This window comes from Diospyros lotus, chromosome 1 (assembly GCF_014633365.1).
Source record: "Diospyros lotus cultivar Yz01 chromosome 1, ASM1463336v1, whole genome shotgun sequence".
NCBI lineage: Eukaryota > Viridiplantae > Streptophyta > Magnoliopsida > Ericales > Ebenaceae > Diospyros > Diospyros lotus.
In genome coordinates this window covers 47,608,896-47,629,271 of record NC_068338.1, presented here as the reverse complement: position 1 = coordinate 47,629,271, position 20,376 = coordinate 47,608,896, and the positions used below count along the sequence as shown (strand labels likewise).

General features: G+C 36.7%; 3 protein-coding genes across 6 annotated transcripts in view; 1 reads left to right on the top strand and 2 right to left on the bottom strand.

The window, feature by feature from the left end:
* The first annotated feature begins 609 nt into the window (after nt 1-609).
* Nucleotides 610-2,228, top strand: LOC127809561 (chalcone synthase-like). Its single transcript, XM_052348438.1, has 2 exons — nt 610-882; nt 1,005-2,228. The coding sequence occupies exons 1-2, from the start codon at nt 723-725 to the stop codon at nt 1,997-1,999; spliced, it is 1,155 nt and encodes a 384-aa protein (XP_052204398.1). The 5' UTR covers nt 610-722; the 3' UTR covers nt 2,000-2,228.
* Nucleotides 2,229-11,104: 8,876 nt separating this feature from the next.
* Nucleotides 11,105-20,376, bottom strand: part of LOC127791973 (serine/threonine-protein kinase D6PK-like) — a 54,793-nt gene continuing 45,521 nt past the window's right edge. For 2 of the 3 annotated variants that reach the window (XM_052322218.1, XM_052322227.1), the window contains exons 4-6: nt 19,245-19,357; nt 12,913-13,083; nt 11,105-11,629 (exon numbers count right to left, since the gene is read on the bottom strand). In XM_052322218.1, the coding sequence (XP_052178178.1) occupies nt 11,373-11,629; nt 12,913-13,083; nt 19,245-19,357 (541 nt within the window). In that variant the 3' untranslated portion in view covers nt 11,105-11,372. Of the gene's footprint in view, nt 11,630-12,912; nt 13,084-19,242; nt 19,358-20,376 lie in introns of those variants that run through there. The other variant, XM_052322237.1, reaches the window with a different exon arrangement.
* The window catches only part of LOC127791997 (dolichyl-diphosphooligosaccharide--protein glycosyltransferase subunit 4A), a 42,615-nt gene continuing 41,481 nt past the window's right edge, over nt 19,243-20,376 (bottom strand). For both annotated transcript variants that reach the window (XM_052322280.1, XM_052322273.1), the window contains exon 4: nt 19,243-19,357. The gene's annotated coding sequence lies outside the window, so the exon portion shown is untranslated. The remainder of the gene's footprint in view (nt 19,358-20,376) is intronic.

Below are 20,376 nucleotides of genomic sequence, written 5' to 3'. Positions count from 1 at the left end.
GCTCTTCAGTTCCTTCCCCCTCTCCAAGTCTCATTTTCCAGAATCCATAGAAAAGAGAAATGGGAATTTTCCAATTTTCACTCATAGCTGCCGCGTGTTGGAAAATTCATCATGGATGGGTGGCCAAACGAACTGTAAAGTTTCACGTGGATTAGGGGCCCTTCCTCGTCTTAACCCTTTCTGGCTCCCTTATATTAATTATTTAATTCCCCCACGTGAACGGCCAAGTTGCCCAATAATGGACCTGAGGCCTCTCATTCTATTTTATAAGGTTTTTTTTTTTTTCTCCATTTTTTCTCTATTACTGGTCAGATCTAGCAAAATATCGATCTATGCCCCTATGGCCGATTCAGAGATCATATTGTCGTGGGATGACTCATCACGTGGCTTCTTTGGTGGTCCAGTCAATGTTGTACCAACTCACAATAATAATACATAAGAACAGTAATAATACTACCTTAATGACCTAGCTAGCTAAATAAATTAATTTCTTCATTGTTTACTCCCCCCTGTGGGATGTTTTTTTATATCTAATTTTGAACAACTCCAAAGCACCGAGCATCCCTCCCCACCACCTTTGTAGTATAAATACCATCCCCCCACCTCCCCATATTCCTTCAGGGCTCCAACTCAAACTAAAACTTGGCTTGTGTATTTAAAACATTTAGTGCTCCGACTTTTCCCTTCGCCTCCATCCACCACCCTTCACCGCCGAGGAAAAGATGGAGCCAGCCAAGCACCCCGCCGGCAGAGCCATGATCCTCGGCATTGGCACCGCCAATCCGGAGAACTACGTGTACCAGGCAGATTATCCCGATTTTTACTTCAGGGTCACCAAAGGCGAGCACATGCCCGATCTTAAAGAGAAGATGAAGCGCATTTGTAAGTTTATTTTTTACGGCACGTCACACATACACACAAACACATACACATATATAGTAGTACGTAGTATTTAGGATTGCCATATATGTTGAAGCTTGACTTGATTTGATTGATATGTATAGGTGAGAAGACATGCATCAAGAAGCGTCATATGTATCTCACTGAAGAAATGTTGGAAGGGATGCCAAATTTGTGTGCTTGTTTGGCTCCGTCTATGGACGCCCGTCAAGAGATCTTGGTCGAGGAGATTCCAAAGCTGGCCAAAGTATCATCACTCAAAGCAATTGAAGATTGGGGTCAGCCTCTTTCAAAGATTACTCATTTGGTGTTTGGCACCACCTCTGGCCTTGATATGCCTGGATCTGATCTCAGACTTGTGGAGCTCCTTGGGCTCAACCCAAACGTTCAGCGATACATGCTTTGCCACCAAGCTTGCGCTGGTGGTGGCTGCATTCTCCGCCTAGCGAAAGATATCGCTGAGAATAACCCTGGTGCAAGAGTTCTTGCTGTTTGCTCAGAGCTCACTGTTTGCATTTTCAGTGGCACTTGTCATACCCATTCTGATTTGCTTGTTAGCCAGGCACTATTTGGTGATGGGTCATCCGCTTTGATTGTCGGATCAGAACCTGATACAACAATTGAAACTCCACTCTTCGAAGTTGTGGGAGCATACCAACATACCATTCCCAACTCTAGGGAAGCAGTAGAAATCCACTCTCGTGAAGCTGGCCTCATTGTCTACTTGGCCAAGAGCTTGCCCGGCCATGTATCCAACAACATCGAGAAATGCTTGATTGATGCTTTCACTCCACACGGAGTTAGCGACTGGAACTCACTTTTCTGGGTGGCTCATCCTGGCGGCCGAGCAGTTTTGGATCTCATCGAATCCAACCTGAGCTTGAAGGAGGAGAAGCTCCTCGCCAGCCGACACATTCTTAGCGAGTACGGAAACATGGCCAGCGCTTGTGTGTTCTTTGTCTTGGACGAGATAAGAAAAAGATCGATTAAAGAAGGGAAGAGCACCACCGGTGAGGGATGCGAATATGGTATTCTCTGTGGATTTGGGCCAGGTTTAACCATAGAGTCCGTTGCTCTGAGAAGCATCCCGCTGAATTGAGGAAAGCAGCCGTTGCAGGTGCATGGACATGATCTAGTAGTAACAAGTAATAAATTTGTTAATGTGTGTAATAACGAGACGCCCAAAAAATTGTTGGCAGAGCTGTCTGGACGTTGCACCAAATGGGCCAGCCCTTCATGTCTTCATTTTTACTTACGAATTATATAATGTTGTTATTGAATTAAATACCAAAATCATCTCGTTATCAAATTAAATACAAGTCTTCTCATGTTCGTGTTATACAAACACACACACATTTGTATCACCTCTTCTTTTGCCTAAAATGAAAATTGCGCTATATTTTTATATGTTTTCTGAATCCAATAATGTAAAAAGGGTTTTACAAGAAATATGGCCAATAAAAAAAAAATGACGTGCTAACTAGCACTATTCTTATCAATATAATTACTTACACTGATATTTTTTTCGGGGATATATATATATATATTATATTTGAAACTTCAATACAGAAGTTCTGTTCGTCTAGGGTTGCACTATTTTTGAGTTTGTTGGGTTAGTTCCTATTCTTGTAAAATCAAGTTTTTAATTAATTGAATGGATGCATAATAGGAGTTTAATATCAAACTCAATACAGGTAGCATTGGGTGAATCTAAGACTTTAATACTATAGATCTGGCTTGTTTTCTCGTTTAGATCTCAAAATAATCTGTGTCATATATTTTAAAATTCAAAAGATAAGGATTAAACTGATACATTAATCATTCAAATTACAGCCATCTCAAGTAAAAAAAACTATAAAGCTGGCCGTGAAAGTGAAGATTCCCAGATCAGTCAAGAAAGGCTTCTTGCTCCCATTCCTAGTCCTAGCTTGCTCATCGGACTCTGTAATATTATATATAATAAAATTTTCGAATCACACGACCACAGTAGAAGCCACCACTCCATATTGGTCGCCGAGGTTCATTGAACGCTCGTCATTCCACCAACTCCAAACATGGTAATCAAATGAGACCAACAAATCCATTGATTCAGAACCACTAGGGGTTCAAAACATTAGAAAAAGCAATATGTGTCCAAAATAGCAATCTTTTGGCCGTGTGAAACTGAAACCAACAAATCCATTGATTTTTTACATAGGAAAGAAAAACAAAGAAAACCAACAACCCACTTTTACTTTTCTGTTCCTTTTCGTTTTTGCTAAGAATAATGCTTTGTGTCATGACTGATGACAGTCATGACACAAGGTGGCAGCACACCCAATGGTGTGCTGCCACGTAGGCATCATGACTGTCATCAGTCATGACGCCTAGCATTACTCTTTTGCTAAATAACCCACTTTTAGTTTTCATCTTTTTTTATAAGATATTCATTGTCTTTTCAACCCACAGATGTAAGAAATTACAATAATCAGAAAAGAAGCCCCAACGATAGTTGGGGATAAGCACGTAAAGAGTGTGAATTGTACTCGCTATATAATCGGTGGAAGATCTGGTGTTCGATTTTGGCTATTGAGTTCTGTTATTAATACCTCTTATAAAAATTTTGAGATTGTGCTGCAGGATCGTGAGGAATTTCAAAATGCAAAGCCTTTAAGATGAAAGATATCAAAAGGTTGAGAAGAGAAAAAGAATTACTGATTAGTCATATGCACGACACTGTTCTAAGTAAAAAGGACGATCTGACTGAGGAAAGGAACTTAAAGGCCACGCTACTATATTATAATATAATAAAACAATATTGGCGTTCAATTAGCTGAAAAATTAAACAACGCAGTTAAGGTCCAAATTCCGCGTCTCGATGGTGCAAAAGGTGAAATCCCTCATTTTAAAGCTCCTCATATATTGTATTATACACGTGAAAGGAGTTAATCATGATACACGATAGTGCACTAAGTAGGCGGCACAGTGCATGAAAAATTTCGCCATCTTTGTGAGCATAACCGAATATGTTAACAGAATCTGAAGAGATAATTAGGATTGGGGTGAAATTAGTTTATCATTTTCAGTTTAAACAGATTAAGATATAAAACTCACAATTGAGCTCATTTTTATACTTATTTGTGTATATAAACAATGTACCATATATAATAGGACGGCGATGCTTGTTGCCCGCTTTGCTCGTCAATGAGGGGGTGCGGGTCTCATGCACGTGGGCCCATGTGCATGGGACCCGCGCCCCCCTCACTGGCGGACAAATGCTATATTGCTCGCCAGTGAGCAACATAACATTATAGTATAATAAGAATACCTATATACAGAAAAAATTATACAATTTTATTTTTCTGATCATCTTTTTTTTCTCTAACAAATAATATTAAATTTTCTTTTTGAAGCTTGTTTTTGCTGAGATTTTCATATATATATATATATATATGAAATATTTATTAAAATACTACAATAGAAAAGGCTAGACAGATCGTCGTGAAGGTCGGTCAAAGCTAACTACCTCCCTTGAAGGTGTCAAATTAATTTTGATTCCAAATAAAATAAAATAAAACTCCTTGACCACAAGGGTAATTATATTATAAAAATATATAAGCAAGTCACACGTCTTAGTAAAACAAAAGACACCAACTTTCTCCACTGCTCCGTTGATTAGTAGCTGCCGTAGTTTCTAAAGCAAGAAGCAACCATTGTATATATGTATCAACCAAAAAAAAAAAGCATTTAATATAACACAAATATATATATATATATATTAATAGGCACTTGGCTGGTTGCAGCTTTGAAACGTTAATGATCTGATCAATGGCCGTGTGACTCATCATTCTGCTAGCTAGCTAGCTTCAACTTCATTATTTCCTGCGTACCAAGAAAGGAACAAGAAAACTTAATTAATTATTTCCCAAATCTTTTCTCTCGATGTATTCATTGGCATATGAACATATTGTTTTCATTTAATCTTCTCTCTCTTCTTTTTTTTTTTTGGCTATATGAAACTGATAATTTGGACCTGAACAGCCTCCAATTGTTGAAGAACTGGCAAAAAATAATAAAAAAATGATTAGGACTTTGAACTAATTAAGTATCGACTCTAATTAAAATCATTAAAAATAGAAAACCTTTAAACACTAGCATCTATAGAATGAAAATTTTCACCAGATTTAGCCTGATGGCCACCTAACCAACGACTTGAAATATCATTTTATTTATGGATTTAGTCTGGTATCTGCTGGTAGCTTCTCCAATATGATATGATATGATTACATATGTACGAGGACTTGGTGTACATGATGATTTTATGTATACAAAATAAAATATAAGAAAATTCTTGGATGATTTGAAAATAAATCCTTATGAAGAAGAATTCAACTCATGATATCATACGCTACGTTCTTTGAACATCCCGTTAATCTTTTTATCTTTGTTACTTCCACAGCAAGTCATCACTTTCAAAGTCTGCACATTACATGCAAGCTTTGACTATTTTATTCTTTATTACAGACAGAAAAGTTCAATTCCATTTGTTCAACTATTTGTCTGTCACGTTTGTAATTTTTTTGTATATACGCGCGTGTTTTTGATTGTAGAGTTGGTTTGGTCTTCCCCTTTTTATATATATATATATATATAGTCACACATAATATTCATTTTATTATATCAATAAACACTCATTTTGGTGACTACTAACACCTTGTCAATTGTTTTAAGTAATCACAATTAGCTTTGCTAATAGCTAATTTAAACCCGCAAGATTCAAATTAGGATAAACTTAAAGAATAATTTTATTATTACTATGTCAAACTTCATTTTTATTTAAATTTTGACTATAAAAATAAATGTTAAATTACAATATTGTCCAATAAGTCTTTATTTAAAAGCTTCTATTATTTTACTTTCACGCACAATAATATGGACCACTCTCTTAATTAGTTATAAAAGAAAAAAAAGTATTTAATTAGTACTTGTAGATGCATTTTATTTGAAAATAGTGCAAGATCATCTTAAAGTATGGAGAGTACTGAGATGCAACTTAGGTGATGACAATCTCAAGAGAGGCTGACGGGTGACGGCACGGAGCCAAACACTTACATGGACCAAAAGAGAGCACGAACGAACATCAAACAAGACTAAAAAAACATACACTAAACCACTAGATCAAGACAAATGAAGCCCACATAACATAAGCATCACTGAAAACCTTCCTTGATCAGGGTTCCCAGTGGCAGGACGTCTCTACCTATAGGTAACTGTAGAGACGTATATAACAATATGTAACAATTGTTAATGTAACAATATGTTTTGTTGTATATATATAACAATTTAATCTTTTTCTAATGGGATATGTTTACAGTGAACAGATTTACTTGTAGCTTAGTAATTACAATCGAATTCAAACTTTTACTAGCAAATAAATTAAAAGAAAGAAAACATCGACCGCTGCAATAAACAAACCTATTTTGACAACCTAATTAATTAATTAATTAATTAGTCCGTCCGTCATATTTTATTCCAAGTGTTTGTTGGAATAACTACGAAGAATTTGTCAAAAGGTGGATTTTATTCTGACACATATTGATCAAGTCGCCAACACATCCAAAATTAATCAACGAACGCACCGCCTTAAACTAATGACTAAGCAAGTAGCAACCAACACTCCTCAGCCGCCACAAAATATAATAAATTTAGTCTTAATTTATTTTACTATTTTGAAGGCAAGCTTTGGCAGTTGGCAATAATGATAAATATTATTCTTTTGTAAGTTTAAGTTGTCAAAATAATCTCTCTCTCTCTCTCTCTCTCTCTCTCTCTCCCTCTCTTGTAAAATTAGGCTAAGGGTTCATATAAAAAAAAATCTACGATAAATCCAATGAATTAGATAGCCCTTTTCTTATTTTACTTGTTTTATAACAACATCTATAAAAAAAAACTTTAGTGTGTGACACAAAATTCAATACATGCAGAAGTAAACTTGTCCTTTGCTTGCTGGGTTGAACAATTCGACCTAGATGTATCACTATCGAGTATCTTGATGGCTGAAATTTGAAAACATATATGATAAATGAATCTACCAACATTAATTTAAAAAAAAATAATACCCCTAGCTCCCAAAACTCAAGCAAATGAGGAAGAAAAAGTAAGAGAAAGAAGTTGAGGGTTGTTAGGGCTGGGGGCATCAGCATTAAACGCACCACTAATATATACTCCTAATTAATCTATACCATATTCTAGCTAGCAATTCTCTAATTTTATAAACCTACACCTTACCATCATATTAAAAATCGAATAACATGCATCACGCATGCCTTCTATGTCCTAAGTAATTGAAGTTTGAAGAAGCCCATTTTTTTTTTTTTCATTTAAGAAATTAATTAATTAATGAAACTACTAGGTCACTGATTGTGTCATCCTTCATTGACCTAAAGGATTAGCAGGCAACGAAATATGCGTGTTTTTCTTTGGGATATATATATATATATATATATATATAAGAAACAAAAGATGTGGAATTCAGGCCATCTTGCTGCCAAAGTTTGATGAGAACAGACTCTTATTCTGTTATGGGAACTGCTTATATAATATATTCACATAATTTTTATGTAAAATATCATATATAAAATCGCAATAAAATCCTTATAAATTACATGTCATATATATATTTTTTATTTATTCAGATTATATATTATATATTATTATGTAATAATATATTATTTATTATAGATATTATATATCACGCAATATTATAGTTATAGTATATGACATTTATTATTCAATATATTATATATAATGTCTATACATAATGAAAATACTAGATATTATATATTATATAAAATATATAATGATAATATATATTTTATAAAAATATATTACTTATATTTTACAAAAGCATCTAAATTATGAAATTCTTTAAGTTAATATATATCACACTTGTAATTGAAAATGTTAAGAAAATTTATTAATTAAATATCATAATTATTATACTAAACGTCTTCTATTTTATAATTTGCATAAAAGAACATCAAACCCCCTACCTAAAAGTAACTATTTATCCTTTTTATCATTCTAGTAGTAGTAGTTATAATAATTTATGAGCTTTCCTTTTTATTGAGTATATAACTATATATAATACTAACTACTTATAACGTATTTTATTTTAAGTAAGTTAATAATTTATTAACAAATAAGTTATTAAAACTTTATAAGCTTCTATTATTTAAGCTAAGCAAAGCATGCTCTTCATATTTTAGAATCTTTAGTTCTAAGTTCAATTTTTGCTGTGTGTAAGTTCCCTTGAAATTTTTTCTATAACTTGGTTTTGGATTCATTCGCTTTATAATTGTTGTTCTTCAAAGATTTGTACTTTAATAATTTAATTCATTATACTCTTTAAGATAATTATCCATGCATCTTATATAGTTAGGATCATTAATGAGTCGAGTCCTTCGCGAATTGCTCGGTATTCGATTAGCCAAAAGTTTGTTTGAATTCATTTGTTAAGATAGACAAAAAAAATTTAAACTTAACTTTAAAACTCGATTTGTAAATGAATTGACTTTAAATTTAGTAAACTTTGACTCGTTAAAACTTGTGAATAGACTCAATTAAAGGCTCATGATGAACATGCTCAATTAAAAGTTCACAAATAATCTCATGAACATGTTTATTTATAAATATATTAATAAACTCATTTATAATTTTATAAATATATTATTTAATATAAAATTATCAAACTTTAAATTTATTTTTTAATAGAAATGAAATTAGAAGCAAAATATAATTTGAAATTCCGTCTCTTTTAAATGAATGTAAAGACAGAATAATTTTTGTCTCTATACAAGATTGGAGTTTAATTTTCAATATCTTTCTTCTCCATTTTTCTCAAATCTCACCTGAGTCATTTTTCTCGATCTTCATTTCACTAACCTTCTTCATCATCGCTACTATTTATCTCCTCTTGTTAATGCCATCAGTTGCGTTCGTCTTCACCATCTCTGTCAACTTCGCCATTCTTCTTTGTTACCTTCATCACTTCTACTGTTCATCGTTGTCGTTGCCATGCACCTCTATTATCTGTCGTGGTTTACACTCTCAATGTTGTCCCCTTCTCTCATTATTTTCAAAACCTTATCAATGTCACTCCAAGCTCGAGTTTAAATTTGACTAATGTAAATCGAGCGCAAGCTCGAACAGACTTTCAAACTCAATTTAAACTTGAGCTTAATATTTTTTTTTTTTTTTTTTGCAAACTTTCAAACTCAGGTCAAACTTGAGTTTAATATTTTTTTGCCAAGCCTAATTGAGCTGAAGTTAGCAAAACTTGGCTAGATTTGCATACCTATTCTGTAGTTTAAATTTTCTGTCCATACACTTCCTTTGAATTATTTCTTACAAAATTAGTTTCTATATTTCATTAAAATTGTCATAATATTCCATTTATCAATAACACCGTTAGTTAATTAGACTAAAACTTAAAAAAAAAAAAAAATGGAGGTCGAAACCCATTTGTATCCGACCATAAGCGGAATCGAACAAATGGGTTGTGGCCGAAACCCATCTGGTTGATTCCCATAACGGCCGAACTTTGCCAACGTTGTTGGAACCTAGCGATGGAAGAGAGAGAGTTCGATAACAGGTTCTGCCAGCGATCGATCGCCTCTCCTCACCCTCGCTCTCGCTCGCTCTCTCTCAATCCTCACCTCGATCTCTTATTGCTCTTCTCTTTGTTATCTTTCACGCCGCCTGGAGTCACCGCCACCGCACTGCCTTCCATCGTACACCACACCACCGTTTCCTTCTCCGTTATCGTCAAATAACCATTGCGAAGCTACCGACGTCCCCCCGCTCTCATAATCTCTCTCTCTGCGTCTTGTTCACGGCATTCACTGCACCTGCTGTCAATTAAGAGTAAAATAACCAGATTGGTTTTGCGGGTCAAATCCGGCAACAGCCGAAATCAATGGGTAGGGTCTTCGATATTTTTAATTTTTTTAAATTATTCTACTTTCTTTATGTAATTAGTCAAATTAAGATTCATTTTGTTTTAATTTTACTCTAAATGACAGCGTTACTAATAAATGGGAGTATTCTAGCGATTTTTTTTTTTTAAAAAGTACTGGAATTAATTTGCACAAAATAAACCATAGAAAATAAGCCTAAATTATAAGAGATGTACAACAACTTACCCTAATAATTACAATATACTTTGTACCTATGGGACCAAAAAAAAAGAGGGGGGTCAAGTCCTTGTGGCCAACCCATACGCATGTGATGTGAATGCCTGACGACCGTTTCAGAAATCTTTCTTCAGTTTCAGTTTTAGTATCTAATATATATATAGTGTGTGAAGTTCACATTCAAATAAGAAAAATAATAATGTTATTTTATTAAGTGTGTTCAACCAAATATATGAAACTTTTTAGCACATAAATATATAAAGAGCTTATCTCATATCATTTCATCTACATTTATTTGTAAAATTTGAATTAAAGGCTAGTACTACAGGCTTCATTTAAAAATAAAGAGTAAAAACTATAACCACTCGAAGCAATAGTTGTACCTTGTAACTCAAGGTCACAATATTCAAGTTGCTAAAATAATTATTAAAAAAAAAAAAAAAACAAGGGTATAACAGCATATAAAAAGACAATCCCCACCACTAGCGATCAAAAAAAACAAAAAAAAAAACTTGTACACTGGTGACAATAGTGCAATAGTAATAGAAATACCATTGATGCTTCGCGTGGATCATGCAGCTATCTAATCATTATATTAGTGTGCACCTTTTTTAAGTAACCACAGTTAGAAACCTTAAAAAATCGTAATGCTTTCGACCGCTTTATCCCATGGAACCCACAACGCATTATACAGCGGGAATCCCGTCTAAACAACATGATTAGAAAAATATGATATGCTTTCGGCTCATGGATTCAGCCCCCCAAAAAACCAGATTGTTGTTCCTACAATAATCAATTAATCAATTGAGCATTGATCCGACATTTCTCGCTGTCAGACCAAACAGAGAGATGCACGTCCAAGGATCACGAGGGAACACGAACAAAAGAGCCCATCCCCCAACCCACAACACAATGAAGAAAAAGACCACATAAAATGACAATATCATCCAGTTATTGTCATTTAAAACTAGAGGTAATCTTGAGTACTCTCGTTCATACAGTCGTTTGGGCACCACCATACCATTGAGGCATTATTTTTAAAGGAATACAGCGTTTTAAGTTTCCTATTTTTATTCAAGATAGGATCAAACAGAACAGAACAAAACCCGGAAGCTTGTCTGAATTCATGCCTATTTACAGTCAAAATTGCATTTAGAAAAGATGCAAATTCAAATTCTTGATATTTGTCCCTCCTTAACGATGTAACTGTAACGAGAAATGACAAGAGATAGAAAAAGGAAAAGGAAACACACCCACCTTTTTAAGGCAGCAACCTTCGTCTTTCAGCAGCTTTTAAGGCTAAGCACCGTTGGCTGGAGGAGCAGAAGGCATTTGGCCATCAGAACTGTCATCAATGTCTATATCTTTCACACCAGAGGTTAGTGATGTTGTTGAGTCAGATTTTTCATCCTTTCTCCTGTCGTCCTCATCCTCAGATGCATCTTCCAGCGATGATCCTTTCCCCCTGAGTTCTTTCACTTTCAGGAACTCATCGTAATGAGCTCGCCTGAGCTCCCTAAAACTCTTGCTTCTATCTGTTTCAGAATCTGACAGAGCTGTCCCAACACGGAGATCAGCAAACATGCATCATATTAGCATGGTGTCAGCAATGCTATGTTGCCCACTGTTGGGCAACATAGCATTTGCCTGACAGTGAAGGGGTGTCGGCCCCATGCACGTGGGGCCCGCCTGCATGGGACCCGTGCCCCCCTCACTGTCGGGCAAATGCTATGTTGCCCGGCAGTGGGCAACATAGCATTGCCGAGCATAGTGTTTATTAAAGTTAGCAAGAGAATCAACAAAAATCGTGTGAGAGAGCGCCAAAAGAAAAAAAGAGGGGAAAAACAACTTCAGCAGTAAGCTTCATTTTGACAGCTGACAATCTTCCAAGGAAAAACTTAATACTTCAAAACTAGAGGAATAAGGCAAAACGGGGTGTGAAGTATCCACAAACCATTCGAAGAAAGAATATATTGCAAAGGAAATAACAATAGCATTCAGATGCATTCAATAAAGACAAGGGGTGAAGTTGAAAAGGAAGAAAGCTGTCATGGGCCAGAAGGATTGTTGAAAAATTTCCACAAATCACTCCAAGAAAGAATATCTTGGTAAAGAAATAATAATAATAATAATAATAATAATAATAATAATAATAATAATAATAATAAGGTATATTCAATAAAGATAGAAGATAGAGATGAAAATGAAAAAAGCCTTGAACTCCCAGAGAATTTATACTACAAGCTCCCAGTGCATAAATCAAGAAATTCCAAGCATTCTCAATTTGATAAGGACAGCAGTTAGCATTTCACCTTTTTTGACTCTCCATTTCATACAGGGTTCTCAATAGAAAATTAGATTAAAAAATTCACAGAAAAAACTGGCTTAAAAGAGTCTATAATCCCTAACCAAAAAAAAAAAGAAAAGATTCTATATTAGAGTGTTTAATAATCTCTAGAAAAAGCATTTCGTTAAGTCATTTTGTAGCACATGATTAGAAAGTGACTAGCACTATTAGAATGGGCAAAAATATAAAATATATTCTTCCCTTTTCACTAGTGTTTTCCCAGTCCAAAAAGTTTTTTTTTAAAGCAAAAAAAAGTAGTTCCCAAACGCCTTCAGTTTTTCTTAGCTGAAAATCAACTAAAAGAGGCTGGTTCCAAAGAAGTCCTTGAGTCACCTCTAGTAATCACAACAAATAAGGAACCAATCAATAGAAAATAGCAATGAGCCCAGCCTACTTGAGGTCATGTATAAAGGAAAAGAAAAAAAAAATATTAGGGATACAGCCTTGCATGGGAACAAACAGAAGAGAGGGAGTCAGGGAAAAAGCAAGAACCTTCATCAGTTTCATCCATGGGTTCCGCCTCATCATCAGATGACCAGCCACCAGACTGCCAGGACTTATTGCCACTGGAAGAAGCCACATCATTCAGAGCAGAACGTATTGCTTCTGCATGAGTGGCATCGGCAGTGAACTCATCAAAACTCTCTCTTGGTGACAAAGATCCTGCAATAGTGATGTAGTTGATTTGTGAGTACACAATTACACTTTTTCTTCCTGGAATAAAAGCTTCAATAATAGCCATAACTTCCCAAAAACATTTAGCATTCTGCTAGGATTTGTCGTGTAGGCAAATTTTGTTCGATAAATCAACTCATCATCTGTCACAAACATTGTAAAAGTTCACGAAGAATCATGTGATTAAAATTTGAAGTGCTACAAGTCTTTAAGAATGCTATATACAAGCACAAATAAACTTCAAGCAAAATCGAAGAAAAACAATATTTGACATGTGTTGATATTTTGCCCATAACCCATTCATGTGACATCCAATTAACCTGATTTTCAAAGTGTTGCTACAACTTCATGTCTCACAAAGATTTTCAGATTCTGACCCTTGAGGGATCAAAAATAAGATGAAGTTGGTAGTAGTTACAGCGAAAGATCTTTTGAACAAACTCATTTGAATACAGTTATGCAGGTCATTCAAACAGACACAAGATTCCGACAGTAATGTCCTTGCACCCCATCAAACACATGAAAAAAAAAAAAACTTAATCTAAAAGAATCTTATTCTATATGGGAACTTCTACTACTGTACAAGAACTGTTTTATAACAGCTAGGTTAATGATTTTGAGAGTTCTTTCAGACTAAGAGTGGGCCGCATTGAGAGGTTATTGATGAAAAAGAATTTTGAAGAGGAAGAAGAAACCACCATTGATTAACGAGCTTCAAGCGGTTGAATTCTCAATAATAGTAGTATAATCTGTAAAGAAATGGTTTCTATTTTGTATAATGTCCAGCAAAATATTGACAAAGATAAAAAAAAAAAATGGAAGCAGTGTCAAGGAAGCTGAACTTTCAATTTTAAGTTGGTGTGTGTCTAGCAACTAGGTAAGATTGTTAGTTTAAAACTTATGTTTCTGTTGTTTTTAGTGTTTGTTGGATCCACTACTGAATCTCTATAGTTTTCTTCCAGTTCTCAGGTTCACTCAAAATCACCACACTTTATTTAATTGTGTGGTGATCACACTTTATTGAATATAAATTCCATAAGCCAGATAAATTGAACCAAAAGGGATTCATCTGAGGTACTTTTCATACTGACCACCATATAGGTCCAATTGTTTCAGAGCTTATAATGATATTCATTTACCTAATTTTTCTCATTTGATACCAGAGCTTGTTCCCCAGGAGTGGCAGGAAAGAAAAAGAAGAGAATGAATGGATATGGATGACTCCCCATCACAAAGAAGTCTTAACCCAATTTCTGAAAACCTATTAAACATCTCCGTTTCTTATTCTACCCCATGTATTCCGCAATAGTAAAGCATAAATTACCACGATTTGCTTGATAAATAGTGTTGTGCAAATTATCTTTTTCTTTTTCCGAGCATTCATCAGCAGAACCATAAGTAGCATATATGTAGCCAAAATGTAAGTCAAAATGTCACGAGAGTGATTGCTGTCACGATAATGGTTGAATAATGGGGGGGTGAAAGTGTAACTAACAATTCTAGAATGTAGCGAAAAGATTGGTTAGTTAGTTAAGCAAGCTGATTTCAAATTTTTGTAAATAAGGCAAGTGGCCTTTGGCGCCTAAGGATGGGCAAGGGCAGTATATATAGCTCTAATGCCATTCTCCCAAACTACTTAGAGAATTATCAATACATTCATTCTCTCCCGCCATCTCTCTCTCTCTCTCGTCTTCTTCGAACCTTTTGGTTACTTCTACATTCCTCTCGACTGAAGAGGAATTCAGCTTGTCAAAATCGAAGTTCTAACAATTCTGGTATCAAGGCAGATCTAGGGCTGCGATCTCATTGGAATTCACAATGGCTGACGGCACAAGGATGAAGCAAATGGAGGCTCAACTGCAACAAGTCACAATGGCGATGTCCGACATGCAGATGCAGATGGGTGGTCTTGAATCGTCCATGGAGGCAATAGTGGAAAGGAGAATTGAAGGCTCGGCCATGGAGCGATGGAGGGATGAAAATTGAGAGCAACATAATCAATTGAATGACCAAATGCAGATGTTTATACGCATGGCCACAAGTTAGAACCAAGTAAGGCTCTCATCGGATTTCCCTCCACGGGAGCGATCCGATCCCATCCTATCTGTCGTCCCATGTGGAAGGTGCATCTGAATTCGGGGGTGATCCGACAATGGTAGAGGAGAATCACGTGGAGAGGCTGCAGGGCAGCGTCATGACCCTATGAGCAATAAAAGAATATTATTGTAATAGGATAAAATAGTTTGTTAGGGATATTTTAGCAAGTGATTAGAAGCACATGGGAGCATGTGCTAGGCTATTAGAAGGCAAATATGCCTATAAAAGATTGTTGTAATAATTTGTTTTGTTATCCAAGAAATTAATGAATTGAAATCTGTTTTTCTCCTCTTCCAAATTCTCTCCCTCTTTTCTGTTCTTCTAATCCCCCTAACACTTCTTCTAATCTCTCCCTCATTCTCTCAAATTCCTCCTTAATTTCCTTCCGTTCCTGGCCGTAGCAGGATCAGATTCTTCCGATTCCCAAACTGATCCTCGGTTAAGCCCTAGGATCATGACAAATGGTATCAACGCAGTCCATCATTGGCTGTGGTTTTGATTCGAGTTCTGACGGTGATTATCAGTGAGTTCCGACAGTGATTATAGGCTGCTAATTTCCGACTGAATGAGAGCAAGCAATTTAGACTCGAAACTATACGCGGATTCCGTTTGAAGAGACGGATTCCTCCGACTTCTTTGCTGGTGAGTTCCTACACCCTAGGCTGCTAATTTCCAAGTCGGAAGGCGTTTGAGGCGAGAATATGAGGCTTGGTAGCAGGCGAGCCAAGAAGTCGCGACTGGTGTAAGAGTTCCAAGAGATCGCGATTGTGTAGCGAGGTTCGGTTGGAAGGCAACGAAGGAAGGGTGGTCTACGACCACTGAAGTGCGACTGTTGAGGAGAGCGTGAGTCCGTCGGAGGTGAAGCGGATGACCCAGAGAGTTGCTACCAGACCAATAAGCTTCTTGTAGGCGCGACTGGGTGTTGCGGTTTTGATCGAGAAATTCTGACTAGAGTTCTATGGGGTACTGCCGCTTTGATTGGTCAGTGATTTCGACCCAGACGGTAAGAAGTGGATCTGGGCGACTTCTTGAACCCATTATAGTTGCTACCAGATTTCGAAAATACCAAAGGCGAGCGCAATTGGGCTAGGAGCTTGTGGACGGTGATTGGGTGGCGACCAGTGCAAGGAGGAATTGGGCTTCGATTGATCGAGCAACAATTCCGATCGAAGTTGCTAAAGCCAAGGCAATTCAGCGCATCTAATTCCTATGGGCCTGGTGATTGTTGGTGCTTCAGGCGAGTAAAATTCGATGGGTTATTGAAGCCGAAGTGACTAAAGCGAGAAGGAACAACACCGACGATTCCTGGTGAATTGTGAAGATTGTCGGTGATTGGGCAAGAAGAGTGAATTGAAATAGATTCGTTGAAGATCCATCAAGATGACCCCTTTCGAGGCCTTATACGGGTATAAGCCACCTCTACTACCAGCATTAGCAAGGGAGGTAATTGTGGAGACAGTGGAATCCTACTTACAGCAAAGACAACAAGTGTTGCAGGTGTTGAAGAAGGAATTGGCTAGTGCTCAGAACCGCACAAAGTAGTTTGCTAATAGAAAGAGGATCAACCAAGAGTTTGAGGTCGGCGATCTAGTCTACCTAAAATTCAGAAAGACCCACAGGCAAAACTTGGCCCCAGGTCAAAACTCTAAATTCAGTCCCAAATACTTTGGCCCCTATCCTATTGCAGCAAGGATCGACAGGGTAGCCTAGAAACTGCAGCTGCCACTGGAGTCCCAAATCCACCTCATGTTCCATGTTTCACTTCTGAAAAGGTCGATTGGGACTCATGCAACAAGCACTGCCCCACCCACTCTCTTAATTGAACCGACGGAGGTTCCTGAGCCTGTAGCTATTGTGGATAGGCGCATCATACACCGACATGGGGCCCCATTAATGCAAGTTCTGGTTCGTTGGTCCAATCTCCATTCGAAGAACAACACTTGGGAGTACCTTCCCCAGCTACCTACTTAGTTTCCTAGGGTAGCTGGCCTATTGTGAACTTCTTGAGGACAAGAAGTTGCTACAGGGGAGAGTATTTGCCACGAGAGTGATTGTTGTCACGAGAATGGTTGAATAATGGGGGGGGGGGGGGGGGGGGGGGCGCGCAAGTGTAACTAACAATTCTAGAATGTAGCGGGAAAATTGGTTAGTTAGTTAAGCAAGTTGATTTCAATTTTTTGTAAATAAGGCAAGTGGCCTTTGGTGCCTAAGGATGGGCAGGAGCAATATATATAGCTCTAATGCCATCTTCCAAACTACTTAGAAAATTATCAATACATTCATTCTCTCCCGCCATTTCTCTCTTGATCTCTCTCTCTCTCTCCTGTCTTCTTCGAACCTTCTGGTTACTTCTACATTCCTCTCGGCTGAAGAGGAATTCAACTTGTTAGAATCGGAGTTCTAACACAAAAGTATGTAGATTCCTTGTAAATAGGCACTATCGACAGCATAAATTTGCTTCTTCAAAAACTAGTTGAGGTTTTCAAGATAAATAACCACAAGAAACACAATAACATCAATTAAACTGACTTTACTTTTTACATGGTTCTCTAACTCAAGACATTTCTTCACCGTGTCTTCCTTTTTCTTGTCAGGGAGACTGCATGGACAGGTGAAGGAACCAAGAAGGAAGATGTTCTTTTGGTATAAACAGATCCAAAACCAATTATATGTCACGGTCGAGGGCAAGGGCGCCTATTAATCGAAGGGGTAATGTAGTGTCACGACCCTAGGATTTAGCTAGGGTCTAGGACGGAAATGGGAAGGATTTGGGAGGGAAACGAAGAAGGATTGGAGGGAGATATACAACAGAAATCAAGAGAAATGAGAGAGAATTAGGAAGATTGAGAGGGAGAAAGTAAGGAGGGAAAATATGAATTCACTATATTATTTCAGCATGCCTTTCTCTGCATACTAGGGCCTATTTATAGGCTATTCAACAATAAATGAAATCTGAAAAATAGCATCCATGTGCTCCTAACAACTCACAAAATACCTCCTACTAACTACTACAACCTTAATACAATAATACCCTCCTAACTACCCTTGAGTTGTGACATGTAGTAATAACGGGAATAGGCAGTTGGAGCATAGAAGTGTGTAGAAGCTAGTAGTTAGCTGATTGTAATTCAAATGTTTGGCGCCTCCTTGAGGAGGGTATATAAGCCAGCTCATTTCCCCTTTAGCGGGTATCTGAAAATACAATTGAATCACATTTTTCCTCACCAATCTCTCTCTCGATTCTCCCTCTTTCTCTATCTCTATCTCTCTCCCTCTAATTTCACTGCCTTCGGGTTTCTCATTCGCGCGCAATTCCTTCTGAATTGCGGAAGTAGCCATTGCCAGATTTGAGATCTGACATTATATTTTCTATATTCACTTCATACACTACCAAGTATAGAAGCTCATGTGCTCTTTGGAACCTTTTATTAGGCCCACATGCAAGAAATACCGGGACTTGTGCAATGATTATGTCACCAAATTGAAATTTCCCCTGGACAGTAATTCACTGTAATGTCAGTGGATGACAGAGTGTTAGTACAGACTAACACACATGATCCTACGAAAAGTGCCAATCCCACATAGTGGGGGATTAAGGCTTGATATGTTGTTTGTTGATCCTTAACCTACATGTTTTGCAATGCATATAAATGTGGCACATTCATCTGAACAACAAACCACAAATCAATACAACTTCTAGTATACAAGGAAATCTCAAAGTTTAGTCCAATGGAGATAATCATGGGTGACTGGCCTCAATTTCTGAACCATCAAAGGAACTCCGTGACAGGAAGAAAAAGCTTCCTGGAGAGTAGTTCCTAGTATTGCAATAAATCTATATTCATCAAGCATATTCATGAACATAAGTTTCTCTTAAAATTTAGCCTTCTTAATAGCAACTATTGCAGGAAAAATCATGAGAAATTTGAGTGCACAAAAGTCAAGCCAATTGCTCAATTCCATATTTTTCTAGAATCTAGGTAGAGAACAATATAGACTGAAGAATAAATGAATATAATAATATAATCTAGAAAAGAAGATGCTCAACATACCATCATCATCAATTCTGGGGTGATATGGTGTCTTTGGTTCAGTAATTTTCTGCCTCACAGGTTTATTTGCTTCAATTTCCTCAAGATTAGCTTCATTCCATCTTACACGCCCCCTGGTTCACAGGAAAAAATAGTTACATTAGCACAATCTTAATATACAACTCATTCAAAAGTGCAGATCAGCCAACATCTTATAAGGACTACATCAGTAGAAAAATAATTATATGAGATCACACAATAACAGCAAGTCAATTGCACAATTAAGCATATAGTTTGTGCCTTCCCATAAAGTATCATTTTTGACAGTAGCTCATCTAATAAAGGAATTAAGCTTACTCACTCACTATTAAAGGTGTAATGATGATGCTTATTTATATATGAATATACCAAACAAATAGTTATCATAAACACAAAAGCAACATTGTAATCAAGGATAATAAAATAGGATTGGAGCACTTAGCTCTCTATTGCAAATTTAGGTACATTGGCCCCCACATGATCTCATTGCTCCACGTGTTGGTTTCATCAAGTAACCCATAAAGTATAAACCAAAAGAATGCGTTTCTTTTCTTGTTTGCACTTCCTATATGATAGGTTAGTAGGCAAGCTAATGACTCACTGAAATGGGAACTTGGGAATAATGGCATGCACAGGTACTCTACCTCCAAATTCTCCCTTGCACAAATGAAGCCTCCACTTAAGCATATTTATCTCCAATATACTAACAAGTCAGTCTGACCCCTCCCTTGTCCTAGCAATTCTCCCACCACTACAGATCCCTACAGTCACCACTTAATTTCCCAAGGAAATCTTACAACACTCTACTAGTTGGCTAGGAAGAGGGAGTAGGAAACCACCCAGGATTGAAATTGGAGTCATAGGGCACAGCAAGTGACCACGTGACTCTGCACATGATTGTTGAGGTTTGTTGATGGACCGGGGCTCAAAAGAAACCCAACCCAAGCAAACATGTCCAAATGAAACAAAAACATGTCAAATGCTCTATAACTCCTCAAACTTGAATTCACTTGACCATTGTTGTACTGGCTATAGGTGATTGAGCCAGTCTAATCTAGGTTTATTTAGACCCAAATGGAATACATCTAGATTGGATAAGTATTTATTATAACAC

What these genes read in the sequence shown, in the direction of transcription:
- LOC127809561 (XM_052348438.1), top strand. Translation starts at nt 723, where the DNA reads ATGGAGCCAGCCAAGCACCCCGCCGGCAGAGCCATGATCCTCGGCATT. An exon ending in AGAGAAGATGAAGCGCATTT is followed by an intron (nt 883 to 1,004) that starts GTAAGTTTATTT and finishes TGATATGTATAG; the next exon opens with GTGAGAAGACATGCATCAAG.